The sequence below is a fragment of the Eremomyces bilateralis genome, assembly GCF_010015585.1.
Source record: "Eremomyces bilateralis CBS 781.70 unplaced genomic scaffold P152scaffold_3, whole genome shotgun sequence".
NCBI classification, from domain to species: Eukaryota; Fungi; Ascomycota; class Dothideomycetes; order Eremomycetales; family Eremomycetaceae; genus Eremomyces; species Eremomyces bilateralis.
Genome location: NW_022985069.1, coordinates 1,193,948 through 1,217,201, shown reverse-complemented (window position 1 = coordinate 1,217,201; position 23,254 = coordinate 1,193,948). Strand labels below are relative to the sequence as shown.

Below are 23,254 nucleotides of genomic sequence, written 5' to 3'. Positions count from 1 at the left end.
CCGCCATCGCTGATATCATCGCCGCCACGGAGAGATGACCTTCGAATTCGAATTGACCCCCTCCTTGGAATCCTTAACTCCGCCCATGCAATCGATGTCATTAAGCCCATTCGTAAAGAAAACCCATGAATCCGAGACAGAATTAGGCTCGATCAACGCGTGTCTCCCCTCCGTCCATTCAGTGATGAAAGCTCTCTCGCCTCCCACAGATGTAGTCAATAAAGAACGACTGAAACGTCTCAGAGTGACATTAGAGGAAAAGCTGCACCATCTGCGTCTTGTTTGAGCACTGTTTCCCACATCCCTCGACTACGCAGCTCTTAAACGGTGGCGGTAACCCCGCAGCGTTCTTCTTCCCCTTCCCGCGACCAGACTTGCTTCTCGACTTTGCACATAGCCCGCAGTACACCTATAACACGTCAGTCACCTGTCGTCAAGTAACCAATAACGCTCCGAACTTACATGTCCACAACCCTTCACCACCCACACCTGCTTCCGATCCCCCTCCACCCCCGCACACAACTCCTTCCCACAATTCGGACACACCAACTCCTCCCCCTCCTCCGGCGACCTCGTAAACCCCTCCGGTGCTGGCCCCGGCGCTGCATACCCTGGGCTCGCCGTCGCCTCCCGCTGCCGCCCCTCGCCCCGCAAATCGAACCCCACGGTCGCGAAGTTCAGATCCGGCGCCTCGAACGCGTCCGGCAGATGGCGGGACACGAGCGACCCGAACATCGGCCGGAAGACTGCCATGACGCTATTGTTGCGGGGGTCGCGGGTGTGTACGGCTTCCGCCCGTATGGGGCCAGGGCCAGTAGAGCGGATGATTTCCATTTCGAGCGAGATTTCGGGGTCGGTCATGGCGGTGCGGTGGTGGGGTGGGGGAGGGACGCGGTGGCGTTGGGCGATGAATTGGACTTCGGGGCTAGAGGCGGGGTGGGCGTGATGGTTGGTGGAGGCGCCGGCGGTGGCTTGGTGCTCGGTGATGTCGTCGGTCAGATCGACGATGTTGTCGGAACCGAGGGTGTACGTGGGTCCGCGGGCGAAACGTCGCTCAGGTGCGGTCTGGTCAGAGTCGGGCCTCCTGCCGCCGTGTCTATTGTTTCTCGCCAGTTCGGCGAAGTTGGTGCCGGGTGTGAAAAGGGGAGAGGATCGAGTGAGGTCCACCGGCGGGATAAAAGGTCGGCCTTCCGAAGACGAAGGCCCGGCAATCTCCTGCATGGATGTGTTCGGACGGCCTGGGTGCGAAAACCACCTCTCCTGTGTGGGAGGGTTCGACGGTCCGCTTGGTTGAGCTGAATAATGCATCGTCTCCCCCGTCACGGGGTTGTAGGAGGTGTGGTTAGTACGTGCTTCGAAGGCCGCCGTCGGTCTGAAGCCTAGAGTATCAAGCGGACGGTTAGAACTGCTGGGGAGCACGTATTCCTCGCCGGCGGCGCTTGTGTTGCTATTGTTGGAGTGATGTGGCGGATCGAACGGATTGCGAGAACCGTCCTGCTGGTGGGAACCCATGGTGATAATATTTCTGGTGTTCCTGTCGTTGTTGGTGGTAGTGAGCGGAGAGGAGGAGGATTGACCGAGTTGATTTCTATTCCGCTGCATTGCGTTTCCCCGGTCGTTGTCGGAAGTGAGGTCAATGATCGGTGGTGCTTGCTCGTGTTCGTTTGCTCGATCCAGAGCCAATGCATATGCGAGAGGGTCTCCTTGTCTGCGCATATTTTCGATTTCGTCTTCTACTTCGGGATCCAGAAATGCGAAGTCCTCGTTGAGCGGATCGCTCCACGGCCAGTGTTCGGTGTCGGAGGCGTTCTCTATTGTGCCCAGGCCTTCCTCATGTAAACTGAAGTCGCTCATGAGGGTGTCGTCCGACATGTCGCTTCCTTCCTCTTCCGATGTGTGCTCGTTACTCGGGCTGGACGGTCGGTGGCGGACGGGGGTGGTTGGGAGATCGAAACCCATATACGGATACCCGTAGGAGCGCTGGGGCGGTGAAGACAGCGGAGGTCCGCCGTTTGACTCCGCTTCATCATTATTATCCCGATAATCGCTAAACGGAGAGGAGTAATTCTCCGTGCGTGGCCTCTGGAACATCGTCATATGTCAGCTGCAATCCAGCATCATGAATGGGAGGAGGAGCGGTTCTAGCCGTCCATGTGGATTCGATGGCTCCACCAGCGGTGCTAGAAATGATAGGCATATCACATCACATACCTTGTGGGATACCGTGGGGCGGAACGACCGCCTCTCCGAACCATCCATCCTGTGATCTCCGAGTGTGCGGGAGCCGATATCGAGCCGTGGAGTGAAGAAATCCAGGGGAAATCCAGAGATCGAGTGGAGAGTGGAGAAGAAGTGAAGTGATCACTCAGTGATGTGGCGTGGAGGAGGTCGATGATGTTGCCGCCCGATCATTGGACGTGTGTGGTCACTCGGTGGTGTGAAACCAAGATTCCGTCGGGCCGTTGCCCGCTCTGTACCGTGGAAATTCCCTGCAACGGGGATGCCACCGTGTTGTTTTAAGTACAATAATTCCGAATATAAATAGATGGTTCTGGAATTTGGGGGGTTGTAGAATTATTCCTGTGAGCGTATGGAGAGTGAGGGGGTAGAAATGGTGCATAGTCAGATGTGAATGCGATATATTGTACTATTGTACACCGAGCCCGCAACTTTTGCCCTTCCGGTATTTCACTTCAAACTGCTCAAGAACCCTAGGCTGGCCGTACTGGCCATGATGTACCTTGCCCATGAAAACTGCCTGCGAACCCACATGCACCGCGGACGCCAATGTGAACCAACCCACAGCGAGACTGAGCCATCATGCCGCCGTCAACTGAACCAGCCCACCATCTCCCGTCACCACCATTAGAGACTTTCCGCTCTCGCCCCATGCCACTGCCTCACCGCTTACGCCCTTCCGAAGCGGCTCCAGCCACTGCTTTTCCTTCTTCTTATACTGCATCACCACCGTATTCCCCGGCCCGGTGACTGCCAGGAACTGCCCGGTATAGTCGAATCGGACGCTCGACACCGCCGATCCGATCTCCAGCGTCTTGATCGCCGTCATCTTGCGCAGATCCCAGATGGTGACGTCGCTCTGGCCTTCGGATACGGATGCGAGCCAGGTGCCGTTCTCGGAGAAGGAGAGCGAGCGGACGGGCGCGTCGGTCTGGAAGCCGCCGACTTTCTCCCCGGTGTTGATTTGGTACACCTTCACTTCGCCATCCTTGCCACCAGCCGCGAAAAGGTGGCCGTCGGGGTGGAATTGAGCGCAGGAGAGTTCTGGAAGGAGTTAGTTTCTGTATGACGAGGTGCAGGTGCGATGACATACCGGACTCGGTGTAATTCTGCAGGACAACCTTGTTTCCCGGCAGATCATAGACAACGTAGCTCTTATCCACGCCAACGGAGATGAGGATCTCTCCGCTGGGGTGCGCCGTAACGGCCATAGCAGGGCCAGCATGCGACTTGAATGTTGCGGTCGCCTCCCCTTCTCCATTAAAGACCACGACCGATCCATTGGTCAGTCCGACCACCGGCCTTGACTCGACCCACAGCCCATCCGTCACGCCCACCCCCCCAACATCCAACGTCTGCACCACCGAATCTTCCGCGACCGAAAACACCCCCGCACCCTTCCCACCCGCCGCCAACACCAACTGCCCCGTCTCATCCACCGCCAACCGCCTCGTCCCCGCCACCTTATACCCCGTCTCCTTCGCCCCGAACCCCTCCACCTCCTCCCCCGTCGCCCAACCCTCTGGAACCGGTCGTTTCCGCCTCGTGCTCTGCAACTCCGCCTGTGTCGTCTCCACCTTCTCCGCCAACTCCCCGCTCAATCCTTTGGCATCCACCGCCATCTGATCCGCCTCCGCACCCGCACCCGCCGACACACCAATCCGACTCAGCGCCTCGCGCGCCTCGTCCCGCTCACGCGTCACGCGCGCGATGACGCGCATCGCCGCCTCGTGCTGGTAAAGCGCGGTACTCAGCTCCTGGCGGGTCTGCTGGAGCTGGGACTTGAGCGTGTAGCACTCAAGGGCGATCGCGTCCCATTCGTTCTGGAAGGTGGAGAGGAGGGCGGGAATGGAGGTGAGTGTGGGAGGACGGGGGCGAACGACGCGGGCGGTGCGGAGGGGGAGGAGGTCGTCGAGGGTGAGGGGCTCGTTGGTGATCGGGTCGGTGCCATTCTCGGTAATGTAGGTTTCGATTAGACGGCGTTCGAAGACGTTGCCTGGGGGTGGGTTAGAGAAGACGTTCGGGACGCCGTTGAGAATCAACATACCGCTTTTGCTGGAAGCGACGGGCTCCTGAGGAGCTTCGCCTGAGACTAGAAGGGGTTAGAATCTCCATCTCCATCATTCGATTTCAGAAGTACTTACTTGCGCAAAGCATTTTATTGAATGATTGATATTACGCGGTGGTGTGGAGGTGGAAATGATCGCAATCAGCTCTCTTGAACTGTCTTGAACTCTCTTGAAACTTTCCAGCCGAGACGCTCGAATCAACATCACATGCCTTGGCGCGCTAAGGAGCTACAAGCCAATCAGAGGGAGCTCTTCTTAATCCTTGTCCATGGTCACGTGTCTGATATCTTCACTGGATTGAAACAATTCAACAACCGTGAACTGTTATCAGTGAACTGTCATCAGCTCGAATAGTATACATTGCAAAGAAGTACCTAACACTTAGGGAGGGCCGCTCCATTTAGACGCCGACTTGGTCTCATCGGAAATGTGGCATATATAGGTATCCGTCATTTGTCTACACTAAAGCCCATCACCGGAATCTCAGTATTCCATTGTCGGAAGAGTCAGACTCAAAGACAATCCGGTTGGGAACATCTGAAAGGTACTTTGCCGTATACTATTTTTAAGTTCCGATCAAGTTCGATGTTGACCATGAAGTGCGAGCTACACTGGTACTGTTTAAGCATGAGGTCTCGCCATTATTATCATCTTAATCTTCCGGAGTTGCGGGGCAATTGACCGTCTAGTATACAACGTTCTTCCTGTAGTCGGCGATCATGTCCGTTGTTCAATACAAGTCTCTAATATTCATAGATTCAGTGTTTCCTAAACGCTTTCTTTCGCTCTTTGGGACTCGAACCTCCACCCCTGAGCGTCCTAGTGTCCCCGCCCCAGCCCGCTTGACCCCCTTAGTGTGGGATGGCCGGAAATAGCGAGGCTTCGGTCTGGATCACGGAATATTTCCGATATATCGAGATCAACGCCACACATCCGCTCAACTTTCTCCTCTCAACTCTCGAGTGATATAGCATCCATCAGCGCATCACATGGAGCAAACCTAGCTAGATACGAAGGTCCTTGGCCCCAGTAATAAGACGATTCCTATCCCGGCTGACCGAGACACGGGATTTTATGCAGGCTTCCCGTTCAGAATTGACAGGCGCTGGTTGGTAAAGCTTGCATGCAGCAGCGAATCGCAACGCCGGTATATGCCCTAGTAGCAGACCTGGATTCTTGAATATCTCCTTATACCTCTCCTTTCTTTCTAAGCCTTGAATCCAACTCGTGGCTGGGCAGGATAATCCAAGAGTACTTCGGGACCTCGACGTTTCTGTCCGGCTGGCTCCCGGGATTCCGTCAATTGACGGACCTGTTACGATTCTCCTAAGATGCCAGCGGTTAGTAGTCTTTAATGTGGCAATGCTGTGAATCTACCTAAAGCAAGGAACAGGAACTTGGGAAACGAGGAGGGATGACGGTTGACGAGAGACGTGAACGGAAAAGAGCTTTGGATAGAGACGCGCAGAGGAATCTACGGGAGAAAACGAGGAACCGAATCGCGAGTCTTGAGGCCCTTGTTCAGACACTCCAGGATGAAAAATGCGGTGACAAGCGGATACGTGAGCTCGTTGCTCAACTCCATGAAGCCCAGGATGAGATCCAGAATCTGCGGGACACCCTATCGAGCATTGAGAAGCTCCTGACGAAGTCTCGGTCGTTCAACCATCAAGATGATTTGGAGTTCGAATCTACACCTCACGGGATGGAAGAGATGGAGAAGAAACCGGTGAGCGTCGCTGATTCTCCCGCTATGCTGAGACCCAACCTATCCGTCGGAACGGGGACCGAATCGCGGGTCAACTTGGATTACTTGGATATGTCAACTCTACTTTCGAAACCACAACAGTCACCCGATCAGGTAGACCGTCCATTCGAAGGTCTTTCGACATCTCAAGTCCCCAATACCTTCCAGCTAGAGCCCTTCGGAGACTTTGGACGTAAAACCGCGCTCTACCACCAGGAGGTGCCCGATCCTCTCGATGTCGACCATAGATGCGGGTTCCTTTCAGAGGTCGCGCAGGCAGTCGATCTCGATCCTACCAGTGATCAGATTCCGCTTCACACGTCTTCGTCCGTAAATCTATCAGATCCAATTGCTCAGATCACGAATACGATTCTCAGGAAACAAATCGATGGAAAGCTATGGTACCTGGCCAATGATTGTTTACAGTATATATTAACCCGGCCGACCTACGCTCTCTGCTCGGTTGACACAGACGAGGACATAACTATCAGAGCATTTCTAGAAGGATGGTCGGCCGTGGAACAAAAATATACTCTCGATGGGTGCTGGAAGTGGTTGAAAGCTTTGGATTGCCATCTCTTTTCTCACCTTGGATTCGCGGACAGAGCTTCAATCATACACGGAATCCGACGGAGCTTCTCGGTAGGAGATAGAATTCCGAGAACTGGACCCAATCTAACACTCAAGCAGTCCAGGGTTAAACGGGTTAGGAAGGATGACGACACCACTCCACCGTTTACCCACCCAAGGCAAGATACAAAAACCAAACCAAATCGTCGTAGTGAAGCTAACGCCGCCGCCGATATAGTCTAGCACAACTACACATCCAGCATGATCCAATTGTGGATTTCTTCGTCTGGTACTTATTTCCTCCCAACCAGCATCACTGAACCCACTGACCCGCCAGGCCCGGCCTCCGCGAACAAATGATCTTCAACCGCACCCGATTCGCCTGCGACCGCTTCGTCAGTGCCTTCTGCACCAACTACCTCTTCCTCTGGAGCCACGACCTGCGCGATATCTACCACCACGACCCTGCCACGGGCCTCTACGCGTTCTCATCGCCCTGGCACGCGCACGTCATGGATCTGCATTGCTTCCAGATGCGGCCCGGCTTCTTCGAGCTGTTTCCGGAGCTGAGGTCGGAGATGTCGTGTTCGGTGAGTCAGTGTCTGGTATCTAGGGAGTTGAGGCCGCATTGTTGTGGGGAAGATGGGAAAGGGGGGAGTAGAGAGCAAAAGGGGATAGAGTGATCCACAGCGACGTTTTTAGACACTAGAGGAGGAGAGGGGAGGGATATAAATCTGTGAGTGAGCGGTGGAATAATGATTCACCATAATTGTGCAACTCTATTCTTAGAGAGTCATGAGTCATGAGAGCGCCCTGTCCCTTCTACAAGATATGACGAAACCGTCTACAGAGCCTCCTTTGTTTTACATGGAACTGCCGAAGCAGTAACAAGATGGAAGATGGCAAGTCAGTGACTTTTAAATCAGCTTTTGCTTTTTACGCCTCTGCTCTGTATCTTGGCGTACGCCCCGCAGAGCAAACTTCATATTCGTGTCGTATCACTCTGCAGATCATCTTGGAGGTCCTCACTACCCTCCAAACTCTCCGATGCGTTTCAAATCTGCAAACTTCGCCCGAGTTGATTCCGATCAAGAACAAAACGGCTAGCGACCAGTTCTTCTCCAAGTATGACAAGTTTATCTCCAAGAGGTTCGATTGGGAGGCGCAGGCGGTGAAGGATGAAGTGGAGTGGAGGGCTAAAACGGTCGAGGCGCTTTATCCAAGGATTCCGAACCCGCCGCTGCCGTTGGCGGCCTCGATTTCATCGCATGCGGGCATATATCGAGAGGAGGGCTATGGAACCTATATCGTGGAGTGTAAAGAGGGGAAGCTGGTGATCGATGCTACGGATCGGAGTTGGCGGGTTAAGCTACTTTTCACGCACGTTTCTAGAGAGTTCTTTACGGTGGAAAAGCTGGACGTCGATTCGCGGGAGAAGACCATGTTAAAAGCAGAGTTTCGGCTTGATGTCGATTGTTCAGTTGGCCAGCTTGGGATTGCCATCTTGTCCGATCACGCCGATCTCCTGATTTGGTTTCGGAGAGTATTGCCTAATGAATCTTGAAACCTAAAGTTTCCTGTACTGGGGAATTAATCGCTGGAAACTTGGATGCCGACGGCCGATATCAAAATTATGGTACCTTCGGTATTAAGTCATACCATACATTGATGATTCCCCGCTGTTTCGATGAGTATTATTCCACAAGAATGGGACTGTGGTCTTCTTCAATCCTTCGAGTGTCCACCTCCGTCGTCTCCTCTCGAATCCACGCCGCAGGAACCATCCACCACCACTCCGTCACAGTATAGTTCTCCTTCCCAGCCACCCTCTCCACCGCCCCAACCTTCTCTAGCCAACCCACACATATCTCAAGCTCCCAGGGCTCCAACATCCCTTTGAACGCCCTACTCAATCCGTCTACATCGACTCCGGCGCGGAACGAGATGATTTGCACGACCGCCATGACCACCCTCTCCCACAGATCTTGGATGATGTGCGATTGATGATCGAGCCAGAGCGGGTAGCAGCCACGGTACGCCTCATCCGATTCCGCAAAATCATCGTTGGCGGTCGGGGGCGCAGGCAATGTCCCCTCGGGCAAGCTTGCGAGGAATGGGTTACCTGGTTGGTAGCGAGCCGTCGGGTGGACGTCGACGTGGAATTCCAGATATTTGCGATTCATGATCCGTGTGTTGTATGCGCCGTTGAGCCATCCCCATTTCGAATACACCAGCTCGGCGTCAACGTCGCGACCTCCTCGCAGGAGAGGTTGGTCTTCGTTGATGATGCGAGGGAGGGCCGGAGTCAGTCTGCATCGGCCATTCGCAACCAGGTTCAGGATCGCAAGCATAGTCCCGTTCTTCGCCGTAAACGGCACTCGAACGACGGGTTCGTCTCCTTCTGAAAACGCACGGTCGAGGTCCGCTTTGAACTGCGCGGCTTCTTGGTACATCTCGCCGGTGATTTGGCGGTCGAGCATCGAGTTCAACTGGTCGGAAAGCTGCCACGTCCGACCGGGTGGTACGTGGGGGCCAGGGAATCGCTTGGAGATGATGTTCTTCCGCGAGAGCTCACCGATCGCGCGGTCCATGGCGTAGGGCGGGAAGCGCGAAAGAATGTCTCGGGCGAGGAAGGCATCGTATTGATCATCGGGAGTTGCGATGACGGATCTGACGTAGGACTTCGTCATCCGCTTCTCGCCCTGCCGCAGTCCATCTTCGGTCTCTTGCGTCTTCCCCTTTTTGCCTCGCGGCTTAGTCTTGGCGAATGCATCCGTCTCAAATGGAACGTTATGCACCCAGACCGCTCGGTGCGTGCCGTTCGTCTTGTCATTGTAGAACTTCTCCGGCAGCGTGCGACTCTGACTCGGTTCCGATTCTATAGAAAACGAATTCTCCAGCGCCTCCCAAGTGGCAGGCAAGCTCCGATGCGTGATCGGGTTTCTTCTAAACTCGGCAGGAGACCTCGATAGAATCAGAAGCTTCTTCATCGCCCACTTGACCAAGCCAAGCCAGTCATAGTCATAAGGCTTATCGAAATCGATCGGGTCGACTTCCCCCTTTCCGTACGCTTCCAAAAACACCTCCCGGAAGTCCTCAATAACTTCATTGAGCCAGTCTTTGAAGGATTCTCGATAAATCACCCAGCGATAGCGCAGATGACCAATGTCCATATCGATGTCGAACCGAGGATTGCCTTTGCAGATGGTCGTCACTAAAGTCCAGTTGATACCTTGATCGACTCCGCCAACGAGGGCTTGAACGACCGTGATGGCCGTCACGAAGTACTTCGCCGACTCGGACAACGCCTTCTCCAGATCGACCTTGATGAAAGAAGGCTGTTTTGCAACCTTGCGGGCGTGAGATTGAAGTAACGCATCGTAAGCGCGCGGATCGTCCTTATTAAATGGAGCCAGCTGAGAAATTTTGGGATTGTACATCGACGGTGGGGCCGGGAGGAGTGCTGGAAGCTGTCGAGATACTGAGCCGCCAGTAGTAGGATAGCGTGGGACCTGCATCACCTGCGGCACGATAGCACTGGTCCCAAATGTCCCGGTTTGCTGATGAAGTGTCGGTGCTGGATGCAGCATGAGATAGTATGCCTTCATCTGGAAAGATTGGAGCATATACAATAATGTCACTCGAGCCGGCACTGCCTGTTCGAGACGTCTCGGCACATTGGTGACAGTCGAGAACGTGCCCGTCAAGGGGTGAAAGTCCGATGAGCACTGAGTGAGCATTGAAAGTCCCTTGATGACCAGAACAAGGGAGGTTCTAGGATCCATTTGGACTGGATACCTGCTTGGGTACATAGTCTGCATCCCGCTACGTGGCATATACGAAGGTGCAAAGCCCAATGACGGATGACCCCACGGCCCGTACGGCATAGGAGGTCGATTCTGTCTTTTGGCTCGGTGACTGGTCACATCTCTGATCGACCTGAAGTGGGCTCGGTTCGTTTCCCGGAGGTGCTGTCTTGCCAACCTCAACTCCTGCCTCTCTCTCCTGGCATGTTCCCGCGCCGCTTGTTTGGCCGCCCGCTCGGCCGCCTTGATCCTTGAGATCTCGGCTGCCGCTTGTTTCCTGCGAACGTTGGCGGGTTGAGGAAGCGGCTGTGCGAACTGTACGGTCTCATCCTTTGGATATAGATCGGTATGGCGCGGCGGTCCACGCTTCGCGGGTGGTGGTGCTATGCCTAACTGAGGAGGATGGTACGACGATGGGTAGCAGGAGCGTATGTTCCTCTTCATGTCCTCCACACGATCCGAAGAAGGGTCAATCTCGGGAAAGGTATACATCGATTGCGTGAATTTGGACCCATTCCTTTCGCATGGAACCTCAATGTGGATGAGCTTTCCCATTTCCACCATCGAGGTCAGAGCTCGTTCGATAGTCCGGGAGTCAATTCGACCGCTACTTGGATGGAGCGCCTTCCATGCAAAGTCAAATGAAGGATATACCGCCCGAGCGCCAGGTATGATGCCGTCGCATTTGTTGACCAGGTCGAGAATGATTTTCACCCGGTTAAGCGCAGTGGTACCACCTCCGAGTTGGACACCCGGTCTTCGATGCGAACCTCTCTTTTTGGTGATTTTCTTGTTCTGGCTAGACAAACTCCAGAGTTTGAAACTCGGTTTAGATATGGTCTGCTTGCGTGAGCTAGGTGACTCGAAGGGCTGTTGAATGTCTTCGTCCATTACGATATCGTCCTTTGTCTCGGCTTCGTGGTCCGTGTCTTCTTGCTCGTCAATATCAATCGGATGGGTATCGCGGGTAGCTCGAGCTGCTAATTCCTCGCCGGGACTGACAGGTACTGCTGCAGTTTGTGTTGGTGCACCGTAAGTGTCCACAAAGGCGGTTTGTTCTCCAACCTCACCATCAACTAGATTTTGTTCCTCCACACGCTGGTCGTTCGCGTCAACCATCTCTAAATCAGGACGACCGTCGTCCCCATCATCCGCCTGTTCTCCGAGTTCGGACCTCCTCGCCTCTGCTTGGGCTCCTTGCTCATCCTCAGGTACCTCTTCCTTCAGCTGATCGAGCTTAATAGCAATCATAAACGTCTTGCGCGGTCGACCTCGCGTGAACGACCGGTCTGCAAAAGGAGGTTTGATGTAGACTCCCCGTCGAGTCCGGTGGAGAAATCCGGTGAGAATTTCTTCAGTGCGCTGCTCCAAGGCTTTCTTGTCTTCGTCCAATGCTTGACTTTGATTGTTATTGTCTGCCTCTGCGCTAATGGACTGTTCGCCGTTTTGCAAATTGTCCTGAGCGTGGTCTAGTTGAGTAGCAGGTGGTGCAAGGGACTCAACTTGTTCATGCTGAATAGTGGTGGGAGCACCAGCAGACCCATTTACGGCGGGATGTTCGTCACCGTCTTCCTCATCATGTCCCACCATGGCCACTTTCTCAGTCTGTTTCCTCGGCCGTCCCCTCCGCCTCGGTGGAACAATCGACGACTTCTTTTGTGGCTTTAGGACCTTCTGCACTGTGGCACGCTTGATCTCTCGCAAATCAACGCCCACATCATCTGAGTCTAACCCCGCCTCTTTCGCCCTCCTCTTCTTCTCCATCGTAATCTGCCATGCGGCCAACTTCTCCGCTTGTTTTCTCAGCGCAGCCACATACCGTTTGGCCTCCTCTCTTGCCTTCTTGGCCTTCTCCTGCGCGATCTTGCCCATCGGCGCAAGTTTGGCTTTCTTCGCCGCAGGTGTGGAGGTCGTGTCACCTGGCGCTGAACGATCCATCGCCCGTTTCTTGCCTTTCGCCGCGGTCGTTGTGGTGGACTGGTTGGCTTGGGTCTCTTCCTGGTGGATCTCCTTCGAAATTTCGGACAAATCGAGGCCGAGATATTTGCGCTTTTGCTGTTTCTGCTTACTGATGGCCTCGCGCCCAATAGGCTGCTTCGGTAGAGGAGCGATGCCATCTCCAGGTGCTAGCAAGCTCGTATTGACCGAAGGAAAGCCCCATTCGTCTGGCGGAGCAAGGAAATATTCCAATTTGACTTTCTGTTTCTTGCCCGGTTTCGCAAGATGCCCGTTGCTGACGATGTCCCAATCTCCGTTGCCCTGATTCACAAGACTCTGGTAGTGGCCGACAGTCCTATATAAGTAATGATTCGTCCTATCTTTAACAGCCGTGTCGCGTACGATTTTCAAGTGGCGCAACGTTTCCGGTTGAGAAACCTCCCATGCATCGGTGAGTCGCGCCATCGCGATGTCGAAGGGGCGCTTCCAGACCGGGCCAAATGTTCGGGCTCGTAGGTCCATGCTTGAAACACCCTCTTCTCCGGCTCTGTCGACGTACTCATATATGATGTTCGGCCACAATCGGTCTGGATCCCATTGAGGACCGATGGTGGGCTTCGGTGGTTGATCGGAAACGCCAGCCCGGCCTGGAATCTCAGGCGTCCCTTGTTCCGTGTTAGTAACAACGGTGCCTTCGTCCTCAGAGTCTTGGTCCGATTCCGCATTGCCATCGCCGTTTGTTCCTTTGTTCTGCTGTCGGATCCATGAGTTCATCTCGGCCTTCGACAACGATGCGAACGTCTTCCGGTCCTTCTCATTCGGAGCGCGGAGCAGTCTGACCGCCCGCTTCCAGACATTCCAGGTCTTCGTGTAGCTGACTTTGACCTTGACCTGCGCAATCACGCCGAGCATGGCAAGCCGCTGGAAGATATCGCGCATCATCCGCCGCCGGAAGGAGCGGGCATCGAAGCCTACAAGCCGAACTAGATCTTCCGTAGGCATGACCTTGATGTCTTTAAGAAGCTCGTATATGGCATCGACCGCGTTAAACACCTGCACTTGGCCATCGACGAAGATCCGCGTCTTGTTCGCCGCATCGTCCGACGCGACCTCCGTGTGCTCTTCGACATATCGGCGCAAGGTCAGAATGCTCGTGCGCATGCCGCCTTGAATGATTGACTTCTTGACGATATACCCCTTCTCTTGCAAGGCATCGGTGCGCCTCGGAAGAGAGCGTTTGTCCTGCCCGCTGAGTTTGACAAGCTGCGGCTGGATGATGCCTTTCGGTCCTTGAGCTGCGATGACACAGAGAAGTTGAAACTCCAGCGGAGGCACTCTCTTGCGGTCGATGCCATGGCCTGCCAGGGCGTGCCAGATCCGCTCCTCGGAGGCGTAGATTCGAATCTTGTCTTGAGAGGCTGGATTTTCTGCTGCTTCTTCTATTTTGACCTGGGGATCGGTCTCGGTGGATTTCCCAACGTTCCCATTGGATTGAGATTCAGCAATGGGGTTTGGAGTTCCACCATCCGGCTTGTCAGTATGATTAACTTGGCTTTGAGGTACGTCCGCCGCTCGCTCTAGTTGCTGATTGAACGGCGAGGCAGCAGCTTCAATCTCAACGGCCTCTTTCCATGACACCCCGTTATACTCTCCTTTTATCCCCACCCAAATGTCCCGATGCGCCGTCGTCCACTTCCACACCTGCTCAACGAGCAAGTCATCCACCAGCGCGACCGGGGGTTCGGGTGCCTCTGCCGCGCCAAAATTTCTTCCTACCGGTTTATAAAACCGATCAATGAGCCCTCGAAACTCCGAAGGAGACAAGCCTAGTCAAGCCGTAAGTAATTCTTCGAATATAAAAAATGCGCGGTCTGAGCCCGGCTCGAACCGGACGCCCTGTGCCACGATTTCGAGATGCCAAGCCTGGACGAGCGAGAGGAACGATGACTTTCAACATCGACAGACGGCAAAGCATCGGGCATCCAATCACTGGCGGGCACTAGAATGACTTGCAGCGGGAGGAATGGACGGGATGATTAAAATACTGTAGGAAAATAGAACATCTTTTACCTTTCTCACCCAGAAGGGCAATTTCCTGCAAGAGGAACTCGATCAGGTCGTCGAAGCCGCCCGCCATCTCTCCTCCACGCTCCAGAGGTAAGCTACGAAACAAGGAACCATCGACGAAGGGTATTGGAGGGGAGTTGAATAGGAAAAAGATGGATTTGATGGAGGAGATGCGTGAAGCTGAACCGTTAGTGGTAGTATTCCCGTGATCTGTGGCTGGAGATTGTTTTGAAGGGTGCGGTTTGGCAGGTGGGTGACAGTGGCAGTGCTTGGCGGAGGCGCTCGATATGGGTGAACAATTGGATTTCGTATGACCAGTACGTCAAGCAACATCAATTCACTGGATACCATACAGTAGGTAATGTTTAGTTATATGTACTAGGCCTCGCAATGGCCAACGTGCCGTGCGAACAATCAGTATTCGTTCTATAGAAACGGCTAAAAAGCACCATGGCCCTACACCCCATCATCAAACATCAAGGAGTGTCGCTCGTCTATCCACAGGGTATCTCAAATGCTAATCTAAAGGAACGAAGAACTATATGCACCGCCCGCCCATCGTCTCCCCTACCCCCCCTCCTCCCTACCAATCCCTATCCTTCTGCTTCCTCCAATCATGCTCCGCCACCGCCCTTAAATCATCCGCGCTCAAATAATCCACCCCCAACTCCACCAGCGTCGTCCACACATGGTTCCGCCATGCGACCGGCCACCCCGGCGTGTTCCAATACCGTGCCTTCAGACCCCGCGCGTGCGCCGCGTCGACCTGCCGTGTGATGGTCGCGCGCTGCGCGGCACTCAGGGAGCCGAACCAGGGGTAGCCGATGGCGGCGATGAAGTTGGTGCTGGCGTAGTAGGAGTTGTTGCTGTTGAAAGGCTCGGAGGATTGGAGTGAGGCGGTGAGGGAGGAGAGGGGCGCATCAAAGAACATGTCGCGGTAGGTGGAGTTAGCGATGGCGAGCGGGTAGGGAGCATCACCGGTGGCGACGACAGTGATGGGGCGGGGGATGACGGTGTGGCCATCGAAGTAGGATAAGTAGTTTTTCTGGCGCAGTGGTTCGAGTTGGTGTTGGACGTATGGCCAGATGGAGTCGGCGCCGTTCTTAAAGTCGACAAGCAAGACGACCGTCCTCTCCGGCTCTTCGTCGAAGATCCCTCGGAGACCAGCATCATCAGGGAACGAGGTGTTCCCGTTCTGCTTATCCAGAAGCGCCACCAGCGGTTCAACATAGAGGCTACGGAACGTCCGATTTCTCGTCAATGCCGCAATGTTGTGTCCGACATAAAGCTCGTCGTCAAACAGCCAGACATCGGCTTCCACGCCGGTGCAGCCGTAATGAATTGCTTCGAAGACGGGCACTTTCCGCCAGTAGTCGTTGTGGGAATGACATGGTATCGGGAGGATATCTCGTGTAAAATCCGTCGTGTATCGCATCCAATCATCGGATGACTGTCCGTGCCGCCAGTCGTCAGGGTAGGTATTCCCGCTTGTAGTCCAGAAGAGGGGGCCGAGACCAAGCACAAAGTACGTCACATGGATCAATCCACTATCGCGCATCGCCGTTAGCATCGAAGCAGTAAGATGCCGGGATTGGCCACTTACAGAACAGTCAAGAACCCTACGATGAGGCCAAGACAATGTCCACCAAAGGTCTTCGGTCGAGGAAGACGGGGGGACGCAGGGTACGAGCCAGAAGACTCGAACCGAAAAGGCCCATTGCTTCGGAATATACGGCCAAACCGCTTCCAAAATGGAGGTATAAAAGACCGGCCTTCGGGGACTTCTTCACTCATAAGCAGCCGCTCTCTGTCCTCATCTTTGTATGATCGGCCGTCCTCGGACTCTGCGTCATCCTCTCTTCGATGTGACCTCGTCTCCGGGAGGCCAGCTTCGTGAGATGGCAAGGCCATGTTCGAAGGTTCAAGTAAATATCTGCCTACAGCAAAATCCGGCTGGTTTAAAGCTCCTGCTGCATGTCTATAATCGGGAGTGTTCCTGTGTAATCGTCTATACCAATTGTCGGCTCAGTTCCATTGACCACGGGTTCCCGCGGAGGGGTAATGACTAAACATGAAACAAAAATAGAGAGACGCGCCAAAACAAAAGGAAATGGTCACTACCCCAGCGTCGTTCGATGGTGACTCGGGTTTCGGGATTGAGACGGGAATGTAACAATGATGAATAAGACGGACAGGAAGAGAGTCAGGAACAGTCAACAGCCTTGTGGTCGAGTCGATGGGCGTCAGTCAAGGGCCGGGGACCAGAGACCGACGTCACAGCGAACCCTGAACCCGCCACCAAACCAACCAATCACTGGCGTCAACCGAAGACATCAAAATTTCTCCGTAAGATTATTATCAAAGTCCCTCGTACCTCTACAGTACAATACCATATCCTGCTACGGATTATAGCAAGGAAATTAAATCGCCATGCCTCACAAACATAAAAGAAAGCGAGATGATGATAAAGGACGAGAGTACGTCCCCACGAATGCCTATTCCGTCCAACTATCACATCACTAACCTCCCCAGTGCCGACCTTCCTCCCTCCATGATCGCCAAACCCCTCCGACCCGGCCACAACCCCCCTCCCCCTCCCAAAGGCCCCAAACGTGCCAAAAAGCCCAAGCTCTCTAAGGACCCCGACCAATGGGCCAACGACACCCCCCGTGCGTTCCTCCAACTCATGCGCCTCGGCCGCGGCGAAAAGCGCCCCAAAGGCCCGGACAACGGTGACGCCCCCCGCAAAGGCAAAGGCAAAGGCAAACCTCAAGCTCCGATCACCCCTGCGCCGCCGAAGAAGGAGGAGGAACCCATACCCGAACTAACGATCAAGCACGGGGAGAAGCTCGCGGACTTCGCAGCGCGGGTGGACCAGGCGATGCCGATCGCGGGGCTGGCGCGCAAGATGAAGAAGGGCGAGGGGAAAGATGAGCATCGGACGAAGCATGAGAAGAAGTTGCTAAGGCTGCAGGCACAGTGGCGGAAGGACGAGGCGGCGTATCGGGAGAAGCGGGAGGAAGCGGAGGAGTTGGCGGAGGAGGAGGAGGAGGAAGAGGAGGGGTTGGTGTTTGGGGGGAACGCGGGAGGGAAGAAGGGGAGAAAAGGGGTGGATGAGGAGGATGATCCGTGGGCGGTGTTGGAGGGGAAGCGGGATCGGCCGAAGGGGTTGCATGATGTGGCGAAGGCGCCGCCGCAGTTCAAGAGCGTGCCGAGGGAGGTGCTGAAGGTGAAGGGGGCGAAGGTGATGGCGGCGGACGTGCCGAAGTTGGCGGGGAGTTTGAAGCGGCGGGAGGAGCTGCAGGGGGAGCGGGCGAAGGTGATCGAGGCATATCGAGAGATGGTGAGGAAGCAGAAGCAGAAGGGATCCTCGTAGCGGGTTTACAGCTATATTTCATTAGGCTGCGACCTTTGTGTCTTGTCTATTTCATACAGAGCAGCGCACGCTCCCCGAACGTCGCTTCAACCGTCCCTTCTTCCCTCAGCATATTCCGAAGCCACACCTTCACTCCCTCCACCTCCCTCGCGCCAAACTTCACCAACACAAACCCTCTCACATCTGCTGCCGTCCACAGCACCCCATCCCGCCCCTCCTCCTTCAGCCGTCTCGCCCTCCACCGCTCCCTCCCCGTCTCCTCCTCCTCCCCCTCACTCCCATCCCACTTCTTCCCCCCCACCCTCGGCATCGCTTGAAACTCCTCCATAAAAAACCTTCCCACCCCCCGAAACCCCGGCCCCCCCAAAATCAACGTCCCCACCGCCCCCAGCCCATCCACCGCCGCCGCAAAGTCCCCATTCGCCCCATGTTTATCCGTCAAAAACACATTATCCCTCACCAGCAACCGCCTCCCCCCTCCCCCTGCCTCACACCCCCACACCTCATTCCGCGACCCATACCCCCCAAAGCCCCATCTCTCCCCCCTCGCCCTCCGCCCCTCCGCCACCCAATCCGCCACACACAGACTCGCCTCTGCGCCATGCAACACATATACCTGCGCCTGCTCGAATGCGCTCTTCGCGAACGGCTGCACCGGGTCCGGAAGATAGCACAACATCGCGTCGTCCCGCAACGCCACCTCCATGCGCTGCCGCGCGCCCGCACCCCCGCTCGGTGCCTTGTAGACCTTCGTGCTGCCTTGCGTGAGGAGGACGAGGCGTGCGGCGGCGGCGAGGGAGACGTGCAGGGATATGACGTCGCCGGCGACGAGGCCGCCGCCGTAGGTGAGGAGGAAGATGGTGTGGACGAGGTGGGTGGTCGGGGGGGAGGAGGGGGGGGAGGAGACGGTGGAGGGGGCGGGGGCGACGAGTTTGAGGGGATATTGGTAGCGGAGGGATTGGAGGGCGGGTTGGGCGGTGCGGAGGGGATGGAGGGTGATTTCGCCGACGCCAGGGCCGAGGGGGAGGGTTGGGAAAGGGGAGGTCATTATGGGGGGGGACGTTGGGATGGATTGAGGGAGCGAGGGGACATTGCTATTGTTTCGCTTGGCTGAGCGGTTCGGAACTAGATTTATTAAGTGGCTGCGTATTGTGTGGGCGGATGCCTGAACTACTTACATATGCTAGCATTCGGATTGCCATTGAATTTATATTGATAGGAGAACTTATTATTGCATTTGTCTAGTATTGTCTCCAATTGGAATTTCTATGGCGGCCAGGTGGGCCAGGGTCTTGAGGAGCAGGAGCGACAGGGGACGCGTCGCGGCGTTTGCCGCCCCCACCTTCCACATCAACAGCGTGGACTCAATGGACAGGCAGTCGCAACCAGCGCAACTTCCCCATCCCTCCTCCGAAGCCCCAAGCAACTCCAGTGAGTGAAACTCCGCAACGTTCACCTCTGCACTTCATCATTCCCTTCACCTCCGACCTCAAAAACGCGCTCACCCATCCACCATTTATTTCTCCCCTCCTCTCCCCTCATCTTTTCTTTCCTATCTTATCCAATCGCTCCCGTGACGCGTCCTCCCTGAGCCATCACGACTATCTCCATATCACCATTGCAACGCGCATCCCTCGATTAAATCCATGGCTTGCGCGCTCTGATTTCCTCCCTGTCTATCACCGCAACCAGCGTGCATTTCCCGTTCCAGCCACTTAGCAACCACTCCCCGTCCCACGCGTCTCTTGCTTCACTCTATTCCCGCCAACATGGACACCACCGATGTCAGCGACCTCGACGCGCCCGCGTCCGCCCCTGACAACCGGCGCAAATCCGGACGCGTCGTCAAGAAGCCCGAAGTCTTCGCGCCGCCCACCTCTAGCCAAGCCACGAAGCGGAAACGCGACTACGGCGCCGAGGACGAGGATGTTGATATGGAGGACGACGCGTCCGACGAAGACGACGAGGACGAGGACGACAGTGAGCCGAGCGAAGAGGAGCGGAGGGAGCAGCGGAGGAACAAACGGAAGAGCGGAAGTCAGCGGAAACCGGCGGCGAAGAAGCCGAAGGCGAATGGAGCGGGCGAGGTGAATTTGGCGATTCGGCCGGCAGTGCGGGCGGCGAAGGCGAAGAGGAGTAGAAGGCCGAGGCCGAGGGAGAGTGCGATCGCTGTTGGGAAGGGGTTGTATGGTATGCTAACTTGAGACGAGCGTGACCATGACGTTGGCTAACTAGAGATACCAGGCGATGTTTTCAGTGGCCGGAAGACGATCGAGGAGGCGATTACATCGTGGCTTGCGGCATTTCGCGACGGGGAATCGGCGGCGGTTGCGGATCTGTTTACCTTCACCCTGAAGTGTGCGGGATGCGATCATAATGTGGACGCGACGCTTGTAGAGGATCCCGATCACTTTACGGAGAAGCTTACGGATATCCAAGATGAGTATCAATCGGTGAGACGCCCTGTCTGAATGGTACCAGGGCGATAACTGATCACTCTCCAGCAAAATGTCACAGAATACCCCTTGATTGCCCGCGGCAAAGGTGCCGTCTCATTCAAGCAGACCATGGTCGAGTTTTACGAAATTCTCGTCAGATCCATAGCAGCCACAACCATGTTCGACGACCCAGCGTTAATGGAAAATATTATGTCATGGCTTGCGTCCATGACCTCAGCCAGCAACAGGCCGTTCCGCCACACCGCGACCGTCGCCTCTCTAGCCATAGTCAGCGCGTTATGCGACGTCGGCAGTGAACTCGTTGCTACAAAAGCGCAAACTGTCCGACAACTCGATGGTGAGAAGAAGAAGGGCAGGCCCAACAAGTCTAGAGTCGCGGACATCGAGAAAAAGGTTGCGGACCAAACCCTGCATCTTGAGACTTTAGACGAGATCATCAAGGGCTGGTTTGACACGGTGTTCGTCCATCGTTACCGAGACATCGACCCTCGAATCCGCGTCGACTGCGTCCAAGCCCTCAGCTACTGGATCTCGCAATACCCCGACCTGTTCCTCGAAGGTCACTACCTCCGGTACCTCGGCTGGGTCCTCTCCGACACACATGCACCCACCCGTCTCGAAGTCGTCCGAAAGCTGCGTGACCTGTTCAGTAAACCGGACCGCCTCGCGGGGCTCCGCTCCTTCATCGAGCGGTTTCGGCAACGCATGGTCGAGATGGCGACGCAAGACGCCGACCCGGTGGTCCGTAGCGCGTCGGTGGAGCTGCTTGACACGCTACGGGAAAACGGGTCCATCGAGCCGGACGATATCGATGTGGTCGGCAAGTTGATCTACGATTCGGAAGCCCGGGTGCGGCAGGCAGTCGTGCCGTTCTTCGCGCAGAACGTCATGGACATCTATGAGCTAAAAGTGGAAGACGTCGGCGGAGTGGAGTCATTGCAGGAGATACTCGAGGACTCCGAGCATGCGGAGAATCCTGAAGCTCCGACACTCGAGTGGCTGAAGATTAAGAGTTTGGTGGAGCTGCTAGAGGCGTACGATTCTGATGAGACCGAACCAACGAACCACGAACGAGTTCCGGGAAGCGATCGCTACCTGCTCATCGCTTCGGGCGTCGAATCTCGATTTTCGATGGCGGCAACCCTGCTCTGCGAAAAATCTCGAGACTTGGCGGAGTTCCTAGATTGGGAGTACCTCGCAGCGTATCTGCTCTTCGATCACTCAGCTCCCATTGTGAATGGCGTTGCGACCAACGATATTGCCGTGCGGTTCAAAGATGCCGTCCGACTTTCCGACGCCGAAGAGCTCATCGTTCTCGAGATCTTGAATGCGTCCGTCAAACTCTCTTTGACGGAGACGGCGCAAACCCTCGCTGACAAGAAGGTCAAGCGGACCAAAGCTCAGAAACAAGGGCTCATCGACGAGCAAGAGGAGGCATCGAAGAACCTAGCGAAACTCATCCCTCGTCTACTGAACAAGTTTGGGGCCCAGCCGTCGACGGCATCGGCAGTGCTGCGATTGGAGCGAGCTCTGAATCTGGATATCTTCCAAGCCCTTCGTGAAGAGTCCACCATGCTTCCCGCCTTGCTAGATGATATCAACAAACAATTCCTAACGCATGGCAATGAGTCTGTCCTCGCGGAGGCAAGCATGGCACTCTTACATGCGAAGAGCTACGAAGACCTGGAGGAGATCACTGCCGGCAAATTACAATCTCTGTGGGACGATACCATGTCTGCGCTGCACTTCTCAGCTCAAGCCGGGAATCTCATGACCCGCGGCAGTCTAAAGTCCAATGCACTCCTAGCATTAAGCAACACTGTCCTCCGCATCGCCAACCTTTCCAGCATCTCCGATTGCACCGACCCCCTCGAAGCGTCCCCCACCACCTCCCACCGCACCAAATCCAAATCCAAAAGCCGTTCCTCTACCCAACCCTCCCCCCACTCTGACTCCATCTCCCTCCTTACCACCCTCCTCCACCGCGGCGTTCCCGGCACCGGCATCCCACCCGAGATCAACACCGAAGAAGATGCTCTCGTCCTGAACGCCACCAAGGCCCTCCTCTTCCACCTTCTCTGGAAAGTCAAGCACCTCGCCGCCCTCCTCTCCACCACCCCCCCAACTTCCATCCCCGACGCCCACCTCGATACCCTCGCCGCCCACCGCGACGCCTTCGTCAAAGCCCTCGCCACCGTCATCCGCTCCCGTCCCGGCGCCGACGAAGTCCGCTGCGCCTGCGTCGGCGCCGTCTACGACCTCGCCTGCGCGTTCAGCACCCTCCGCCAATTCAAAGGTCGCTTCGCGCAGCCCAACGGTGCCTCGTCCTCCGCCACCTCACCCCACGAGGATTTCCTCGCGCTCGTCCTCAACGTCGACCCTGCGCTGCAGGATCTCTCAATCCAGGTGCTCGGCGCGGCGGAGCGGACCTACGCGCGGCGCAGCGGGCGGGCTCTCGAGACGGGCGACGACGAGGAGGAGGAGCCGGAGACGGTGGACGAAGAGCCTGAGTCAGAGGAGGAGATCGACGAGGACGAGGACGCGGAGACATCGGAGGAGAGGCGGCGGGAGCGGCTGCAGCGGACGCTGGTCGCGGAGCAGCGGCTGTGCGAGCTAGCGTCGAAGCTGGTGCTGGCGGTGGCGGCGGGGCTGGTCGGAAAACGGGTGGCGGAGCGGCTCGGGCGGAATAAAGGGAGGTTGGGGGCGAATTTTCGGGAGGTGGTGGGGTTTTTTGAGAAGCGGGCGGCAGGGGGGAAGAAAAAGGGGGCGACGGGGAAGGCGCAGCCGCAAAAGAAGGGGGGGAAGGGGATGAAGAGTGCGGAGAGAGTGATGGAGGTGGAGGATGATGAGATTGAGGAGGAGGAGGAGGGGGTGGAGAAGATGGTGGTGGATGAGATTGAGGAGGAGGACCGGGAGGAAGATGAGGATGTGAACGCTGGCGCGGAGGAGGAGCCGGAGAGCGTCCTCGGCGATTAAACTTTTGA

At 55.8% G+C, this 23,254-nt stretch overlaps 9 protein-coding genes across 9 annotated transcripts; 4 read left to right on the top strand and 5 right to left on the bottom strand.

The window, feature by feature from the left end:
• Window positions 1–250: 250 nt before the first annotated feature.
• P152DRAFT_446765 (uncharacterized protein) lies at window positions 251–2,259 on the bottom strand (the record flags this gene model as incomplete). Its single annotated transcript, XM_033677943.1, has 3 exons — window positions 251–409; window positions 463–2,082; window positions 2,212–2,259. 3 exons carry the CDS (start codon window positions 2,257–2,259, stop codon window positions 251–253), a joined length of 1,827 nt encoding a protein of 608 aa, XP_033537367.1.
• A 460-nt stretch (window positions 2,260–2,719) lies between these two features.
• P152DRAFT_195366 (Prp19-domain-containing protein) lies at window positions 2,720–4,469 on the bottom strand. Its single transcript, XM_033674292.1, has 5 exons — window positions 4,383–4,469; window positions 4,286–4,330; window positions 3,781–4,234; window positions 3,332–3,687; window positions 2,720–3,282 (listed from the first exon to the last, which is right to left on the bottom strand). Exons 1-5 carry the CDS (start codon window positions 4,393–4,395, stop codon window positions 2,819–2,821), a joined length of 1,332 nt encoding a protein of 443 aa, XP_033537366.1. The 5' UTR covers window positions 4,396–4,469; the 3' UTR covers window positions 2,720–2,818.
• Window positions 4,470–5,226: 757 nt separating this feature from the next.
• P152DRAFT_194990 (uncharacterized protein) lies at window positions 5,227–7,412 on the top strand. Its single transcript, XM_033674289.1, has 5 exons — window positions 5,227–5,647; window positions 5,701–6,696; window positions 6,745–6,803; window positions 6,863–6,913; window positions 6,962–7,412. Exons 1-5 carry the CDS (start codon window positions 5,639–5,641, stop codon window positions 7,305–7,307), a joined length of 1,461 nt encoding a protein of 486 aa, XP_033537365.1. The 5' UTR covers window positions 5,227–5,638; the 3' UTR covers window positions 7,308–7,412.
• Window positions 7,192–8,253, top strand: P152DRAFT_194777 (uncharacterized protein). Its single transcript, XM_033674288.1, has one exon. The coding sequence runs from the start codon at window positions 7,517–7,519 to the stop codon at window positions 8,186–8,188; it is 672 nt and encodes a 223-aa protein (XP_033537364.1). The 5' UTR covers window positions 7,192–7,516; the 3' UTR covers window positions 8,189–8,253.
• Window positions 8,114–14,607, bottom strand: P152DRAFT_455453 (uncharacterized protein). Its single transcript, XM_033678791.1, has 2 exons — window positions 14,439–14,607; window positions 8,114–14,194 (listed from the first exon to the last, which is right to left on the bottom strand). The coding sequence occupies exons 1-2, from the start codon at window positions 14,503–14,505 to the stop codon at window positions 8,319–8,321; spliced, it is 5,943 nt and encodes a 1,980-aa protein (XP_033537363.1). The 5' UTR covers window positions 14,506–14,607; the 3' UTR covers window positions 8,114–8,318.
• A 180-nt stretch (window positions 14,608–14,787) lies between these two features.
• On the bottom strand, window positions 14,788–16,653 carry P152DRAFT_429995 (uncharacterized protein). Its single transcript, XM_033677378.1, has 2 exons — window positions 16,039–16,653; window positions 14,788–15,982 (listed from the first exon to the last, which is right to left on the bottom strand). Exons 1-2 carry the CDS (start codon window positions 16,344–16,346, stop codon window positions 15,019–15,021), a joined length of 1,272 nt encoding a protein of 423 aa, XP_033537362.1. The 5' UTR covers window positions 16,347–16,653; the 3' UTR covers window positions 14,788–15,018.
• A 155-nt stretch (window positions 16,654–16,808) lies between these two features.
• Window positions 16,809–18,179, top strand: P152DRAFT_505546 (uncharacterized protein). The gene is made up of 2 exons (XM_033682441.1): window positions 16,809–16,912; window positions 16,968–18,179. The coding sequence occupies exons 1-2, from the start codon at window positions 16,866–16,868 to the stop codon at window positions 17,809–17,811; spliced, it is 891 nt and encodes a 296-aa protein (XP_033537361.1). The 5' UTR covers window positions 16,809–16,865; the 3' UTR covers window positions 17,812–18,179.
• P152DRAFT_194686 (urease accessory protein) lies at window positions 17,835–19,203 on the bottom strand. Its single transcript, XM_033674286.1, has 2 exons — window positions 18,990–19,203; window positions 17,835–18,936 (listed from the first exon to the last, which is right to left on the bottom strand). The coding sequence occupies exon 2, from the start codon at window positions 18,857–18,859 to the stop codon at window positions 17,858–17,860; it is 1,002 nt and encodes a 333-aa protein (XP_033537360.1). The 5' UTR covers window positions 18,860–18,936; window positions 18,990–19,203; the 3' UTR covers window positions 17,835–17,857.
• A 377-nt stretch (window positions 19,204–19,580) lies between these two features.
• Window positions 19,581–23,246, top strand: P152DRAFT_390087 (uncharacterized protein; the record flags this gene model as incomplete). Its single annotated transcript, XM_033676022.1, has 3 exons — window positions 19,581–20,001; window positions 20,056–20,276; window positions 20,316–23,246. 3 exons carry the CDS (start codon window positions 19,581–19,583, stop codon window positions 23,244–23,246), a joined length of 3,573 nt encoding a protein of 1,190 aa, XP_033537359.1.
• Window positions 23,247–23,254: the final 8 nt, after the last annotated feature.

What these genes read in the sequence shown, in the direction of transcription:
- P152DRAFT_194777 (XM_033674288.1), top strand. Translation starts at nt 7,517, where the DNA reads ATGGAAGATGGCAAGTCAGTGACTTTTAAATCAGCTTTTGCTTTTTAC.
- P152DRAFT_194686 (XM_033674286.1), bottom strand. Translation starts at nt 18,859, where the DNA reads ATGACCTCCCCTTTCCCAACCCTCCCCCTCGGCCCTGGCGTCGGCGAA.
- P152DRAFT_194990 (XM_033674289.1), top strand. An exon ending in GAATCCGACGGAGCTTCTCG is followed by an intron (nt 6,697 to 6,744) that starts GTAGGAGATAGA and finishes ACACTCAAGCAG; the next exon opens with TCCAGGGTTAAACGGGTTAG. An exon ending in ATTGTGGATTTCTTCGTCTG is followed by an intron (nt 6,914 to 6,961) that starts GTACTTATTTCC and finishes CTGACCCGCCAG; the next exon opens with GCCCGGCCTCCGCGAACAAA.
- P152DRAFT_505546 (XM_033682441.1), top strand. Translation starts at nt 16,866, where the DNA reads ATGCCTCACAAACATAAAAGAAAGCGAGATGATGATAAAGGACGAGA. An exon ending in GATGATGATAAAGGACGAGA is followed by an intron (nt 16,913 to 16,967) that starts GTACGTCCCCAC and finishes TAACCTCCCCAG; the next exon opens with TGCCGACCTTCCTCCCTCCA.
- P152DRAFT_429995 (XM_033677378.1), bottom strand. Translation starts at nt 16,346, where the DNA reads ATGGCCTTGCCATCTCACGAAGCTGGCCTCCCGGAGACGAGGTCACAT. An exon ending in GTAGGGTTCTTGACTGTTCT is followed by an intron (nt 15,983 to 16,038) that starts GTAAGTGGCCAA and finishes GATGCGCGATAG; the next exon opens with TGGATTGATCCATGTGACGT.
- P152DRAFT_455453 (XM_033678791.1), bottom strand. Translation starts at nt 14,505, where the DNA reads ATGGCGGGCGGCTTCGACGACCTGATCGAGTTCCTCTTGCAGGAAATT. An exon ending in TGCCCTTCTGGGTGAGAAAG is followed by an intron (nt 14,195 to 14,438) that starts GTAAAAGATGTT and finishes CGGCTTGACTAG; the next exon opens with GCTTGTCTCCTTCGGAGTTT.
- P152DRAFT_195366 (XM_033674292.1), bottom strand. An exon ending in GCGGAGTTGCAGAGCACGAG is followed by an intron (nt 3,688 to 3,780) that starts GCGGAAACGACC and finishes GGCGGGGACGAG; the next exon opens with GCGGTTGGCGGTGGATGAGA. An exon ending in GCAGAATTACACCGAGTCCG is followed by an intron (nt 3,283 to 3,331) that starts GTATGTCATCGC and finishes AACTCCTTCCAG; the next exon opens with AACTCTCCTGCGCTCAATTC.